The 5,355-nt window shown below is 48.7% G+C and overlaps 1 protein-coding gene across 1 annotated transcript; it reads right to left on the minus strand.

Moving 5' to 3' along the window:
• Window positions 1-3,543: 3,543 nt before the first annotated feature.
• Window positions 3,544-5,351, minus strand: LOC102245391 (cerebellar degeneration-related protein 2-like; the record flags this gene model as incomplete). The annotated part of the gene is given in 2 exon segments (XM_014537269.1): window positions 3,544-5,189; window positions 5,192-5,351. Coding segments are annotated over 2 exon segments (828 nt in total), but the record flags the coding sequence as incomplete, so codon positions are not given.
• Window positions 5,352-5,355: the final 4 nt, after the last annotated feature.

Genomic DNA, 5,355 nt, shown 5'->3' on the forward strand with positions numbered 1-5,355 from the left:
CCGACACCCTCTCACCCCAGGAAGTGCTCGGCCATTGGCAGGCGCTCCATCCCCAGACCTTCAGCCTCGGCAACCACCAGCCCACGGCCCCTCTCTCCCGATTTTCCTCTTCTCCATATTTTATGTAAATTAAATCATATAATGTGTGGCCTTTTGTATCTGGCTCTTTCACTTGGGATAATGTTTGCATGGTTCATGCTGTAGCATGTGTTAGCATTTAATTTCTCTCCATTTTTGCCAAATAATATTCCCTGTATGAGAGGCCGCGTGCTGTGTATGGTTTCATGTGAAGTCCGGCGGCCCCTCTGGCCACTGCGGGCCTGGGTGTGGGCCCGGGTCCTGTTTCTAAAGGGACTGCATGGCTTCACGCTCCCACTAGCGGTGTGTACGGGTTCCAACTTCTCCACATTCTTGCCCACACTTATCGTTTTTATTACAGCCATCCTACTGCGTGGGGAGAAGTATCTCCTTGTAGGTTTATTTGCATTTCACAGATGGATAATGATGTTGAACATTTTTAAAAATGTTTTTATTAACTTCAGAGTGACAGAAATTGAGAATCATTGGTCGGCTGCCTCCCGCACGCCCCCTCCTGGGGATCGAGCCCGCATGTTCCTCCAACCAGGAATCAAAGCTCAACCACCGGCCCCACCAGTCGGGACTGAATATCTTTTTATGTGATGATTGGCCTTTCGCATGTTTTCATACACTCTCTCCATTACCACATGTCTCATCTGCAACAACAACAAAAGTTTCTTCTGGGGTGTCCTGCTTTCTAGATGGTGTCCTTGGACGCGCATCTTAACGACGCCCACTGTGTCTACTCCTCGCCTTTTGCTTGTGCTCTTAGTGGAGATTTACACTGTTTCCTTCTAAGAGTTTCATCATGTTAGTGCTCGCATTGGGCCTCGGGCCCATTGTTATGTGTGGTGTGACGTAGGGGTCCAACTTTATTTGTTTGCATGTGGATATCCAGTTGTCCGAGCATCATTTGATGAAAAGACGATTCTTTCCCCTATTTAATTGTCTTAGCACCATCTTTGAAAATCAATTGATCATAAATGTGAGGGTTATTTTGGGGCTGTCACTTCTATCCTTATTTAATTCTTTTTGAATTATTTTCTTAATATAATTTCTGGCTTAGTCATTAATACTATTTGGAATTGGGTGGGTTGGTCTTGTATCCTGCCAAATTTCTGAATTCATTTATTCCAATGTGTTTTTTAGTGTATTCCTTTGAATTTCTATGCATGAGATCATATAGCCTGCACATAGAGATATTATTACTTCTTTCAAATATGACTTCTATTTCACTTTTGTGTTCATTGCAGCTTTTTTGAAATGAAAGTATTCATTCAAAGTTCCCATTTGCTGTTTTATGTATGTAATGTAAGGGGCATCCTGACAGTTTCACAAAATAAGCTTTAACTCTTAATTTTTAATATGGTTTTTAAAGTTGATTTGAGAGAGAGAGAGGAAAGGAGAGGCAAAGAGAGAGAGGTAAACATCGATGTAAGAAACATTGTTGGTTGCCTCCCACACCCTGACTGGGAACTGCCCCCTCACGCTCGGGCATGTGCCCTGACTAGGAATCCAACCGGGACCTTTCATGCACAGGACAGTGCTCCCCACGGAGCCAGCACCTGGGTGAATCATCCATTCTAACCCTCCTCCTTGGTATTATATGTGCAACTGCCCCCTGCTGATAGGTAGGTGGTTTCTGTTGCTAATCACTACAGTGAGTGCCCTGTAGCTATTTTTTACAAATATTGTCATACACGGCCATCCCAAAGTCTTCTGATTTCACATGACACTAGACCATGTGGCTAAACTGAGGGTCTGTCAGACTGTGTGTGATTTAAAACAGTAACTACATCTGGAACTCGGACTTCCCAGGCCCCGCCGGGCTTCATCTCTCTCAGCCTCAGAGGTTCCCTTTCTGCCTCTAAACTTCTTCGTCCCTGAAACCACCATGTACTCCAGTCCAAGACGGTCTCGCAAGTCCTCTGGCCAAGCTGCACCCTTGTTGCCTAGGAAACCTGGAGAAGGTGAGGAAGGGACTTACCTCTATTCACTTCACATCTAGTTATCAACCCTCCACACAGCTGAGGCAGGTCGGGTTGGAAACATGTTTGTGTTTCATCTTTCTAGCCCCTGTACACACTGTCACAGGAGTTTTCATAGTTAGTACTACTTCAAGATGTAAGCGCTGTCTGTCCAGAGAGGAGAAATTCCTGAGCTCCCCCCACCCTACAGATCCAGGCCGCCTCCCCCCAGCACCTCCTGCCAGTTCAGTCTCATCCTCCCCTCCTTATGCCATACTTCTCTCTGCTTCTGTACCTCTGTTCATTCTGACCCTCTTATCAACTCTCCAGGGTCAGCGGGAACCTCTAGTTTTAAATGTAATGGACTATCCTGTCTTCATGTCCCTCAGCTTCTCTAGAGCCTCCTCCAGGCTAACGTCCTCCTCCTGGAAGAGCTTGCTGTGGCCTGAGTGCTGTCGTACTGTAGGGAAGCTGCTGGGAGAGAGGGTCAGTGAAGTGATTGCCTCTATGCTTCAGTTCCTCTTCTGCCCCAACAGGCCTTTCTATTACAGTGATATCATGGTTAGTGGAAGTTTGGAACTGGGGGAGAATCAGTATTTGAGACTTTGACTGATTTCTGTATTTAAGATCACAATTGTGTGACCATTGAGGTTTATCTTAAATTCCCTCTCTGGTAACCCATTGTGTCCAGTTGAGCTAGAACTGCAGCTCCCTACACACAAGGAAGTATAGATCTGTCCGTGGTGCTGAAAGACTTAACCTGGCAGGTCTACACTTAAGAATGCCATAATAAATGGCATTCTCGCCCTAGCTGGTTTGCCTCAATGGATAGAATGTCGGCTGTGGACTGAAGGGTCCCAGGTTCGATTATGGACAAGGGCACATACCCGGATTGTGGGCTCAATCCCCAGAAGGGGGTGTGGGGTGGGCGTTCAGGAGGCAACCAATCAATGATTCTCTCTCATCATTGATGTTTCTCTCTCTTCCTCTCTGAAATCAATAAAAATATATTTAAAAATAAAATAAATGGCATTCTTATTGTGGAAAACTGCTCACTAATACAAATGCTACAGTTGAATTTTTTAAAATATATTTTTATTGATTTCAGAGAGGAAGGGAGAAGGAGAGAGAGACAAACATCAAACCGGTGACCGAATAATTGATCAGCTGCCTTTTGTACACCCTACACTGGGATCTGAGCCTGAAAACTGGGTATGTGCCCTGACCAGGAATCAAACCGGTGACCTTTTGGTTCATGGGCCGATGCTCAACCACTGTGCCATGCTGGCCGGGCTAGTTGAATTTTTTTTTTTTAATGATGAGAAATAATTGATCAGCTGCCTTTTGTACACCCTACACTGGGATCTGAGCCTGAAAACTGGGTATGTGCCCTGACCAGGAATCATCACGGTGACCTTTTGGTTCATGGGCCGATGCTCAACCACTGTGCCATGCTGGCCGGGCTAGTTGAATTTTTTTTTTTTCATTTTCATAGGTAGTTTTATTTGGTTTTTAGAAAAATATATACAATTACTGGAACCTCAGTTCTCTTAAATAGTTTTAAATTAAAGTATGCAAGTGCGAGGAGTCATCCATTTCCACAGTTAGAATGATGCCAACACTGTTCAGTAAAGCAGCAGATGGGGTTCCTGCAGCCAAGCCCAACCCCTGACAGGAGCCGCAGGCACTGAGCAGGTCAGCAGCTCAGACAGCACAGGAGAGCTTTTCCCCGTTTGTATTTAAGAAAGGAAATAGGTGTGTGCTCGGCTACCCTAACACTGCACTTTGCGTGAACACACCTGGACGGGGTGGAGGCCTTTGGGGTGGAGCGCAGGCTGACAGGCGAACTTGGGTCCAGCAGAGCTCGCCTTTCTGCAGGGTGCCCAGTGCTTTAGGTCTGTTAGGATTACCTGTCACAGTTCGACTGGTAGCACAGGAAACTCTAAGGTGTGGAGTAATGGTTAATACTGTTTCTTTGGATTAGACCCCTACTTTCTCCTAAATGGCCTTCATGAATTCACAGTATCCAACAGTGCTTGGGAGCAGTTCAGGTTGGTGGTTGACTTCCACATTTTTGAGAAGTTAAGCCAGGAGGCAGCAGGGATCGCCTTAGCTCGGTTTCCCCGGCCCTTTCCCAGTGTAGTAGGCACTGTGTATGTAAGTACATCCTATGGAGGCTCCAGGCCTACCTCTCCAGGAGCACAGCTCTGCCCCCACTGCTTCGGGGCTTCTCAAGAATGGCAGCCTAGTCAGCGCCGGCCAGAGGCCAGTTTGTCATGGGAGGGGCTTACTGCAGGGCTTAAAGGCGCCTGGGTTAGGAAACTGATACCAGGAGCCATCCTCTTTCCTCACTGTATCTACACACTTGCTGAGTCAGCAAAGTAGTGAGCAACTTCAGGCTTTGGGGTCTACAAACATGTCTGAGTGGGAGAAGGGTGATGGGAGATAGGAAATGAGCAGGGAGCTGGAGGCCCCATTAAGGGGAGGGGAGAGAGCGATATTTCATTCTCTGCTCGTCAATCTCTTGCTTCGTCTTCTGGATGCAGCTGAAGATCTCCTCAAAGAGTGCTTTGTATTCGGGAGGTGGTGTGCTGGTGGGGGACCCAGCAGGCTCGGGGGCACCAGCAGCGGGTGGGTCCCTGGAAGCTGGGTCCCTGACTGGAGCCCTGGCAGTCTGCACAGCCTTGTGGGACAGTGAGTCCCCCTCCTGCTGTTGGCACTTCTTCAGCAGCTCCTCGTACTTGGCCTTCAGGGCGCTATACTGTGTGTCCACCTCCTGCAGCAGGGACACACCCCTCTGCTTCACAGCCTTGGCCCTCCGGATGCAGGTCTCCTGGTGGCCCTTCACGATGTCACCGCCGGCCAAGCTGCTGAGCACCGTCTCACTGCTGCTGCGCTTGAGGGGCCTCCGCTGGGCCTCGGGCACCGTCAGCAGCATCTCCTCCAGCAGGCTCTGGCCAGGCTCTTTGAAAGGGACAAATAGGGAGTCGGGTACCAGCTTTTCGACCCCATTCACGAAGGGACGCTCCGACTGCAGCACCCGCCGCATTTCAGCCACCTCAGCCTCCAGCTCCAGCGCCCGGGCCTGGTAGGCGCCAGTGGCCCCCAGCTGCTGCTCCAGCTCATTGTTCTCCTTCAGCACAAGCCGTACTCCTCCTCCAAGGCCACCCGCCTCTGCCGCTCCAGGCTCAGCTGTGCCTGCAGCGTCCTCACTGCCTTCTTCAAATGCTTGTTTTCTTCTTCGTCGGGGCTTGGCTGACTTGGCAAGGAAGTGATCTTTTCTGCAAACACATGGTCATACACAAAGTGT

This window comes from Myotis brandtii, unplaced genomic scaffold (genome assembly GCF_000412655.1).
Source record: "Myotis brandtii unplaced genomic scaffold, ASM41265v1 scaffold1750, whole genome shotgun sequence".
NCBI lineage: Eukaryota > Metazoa > Chordata > Mammalia > Chiroptera > Vespertilionidae > Myotis > Myotis brandtii.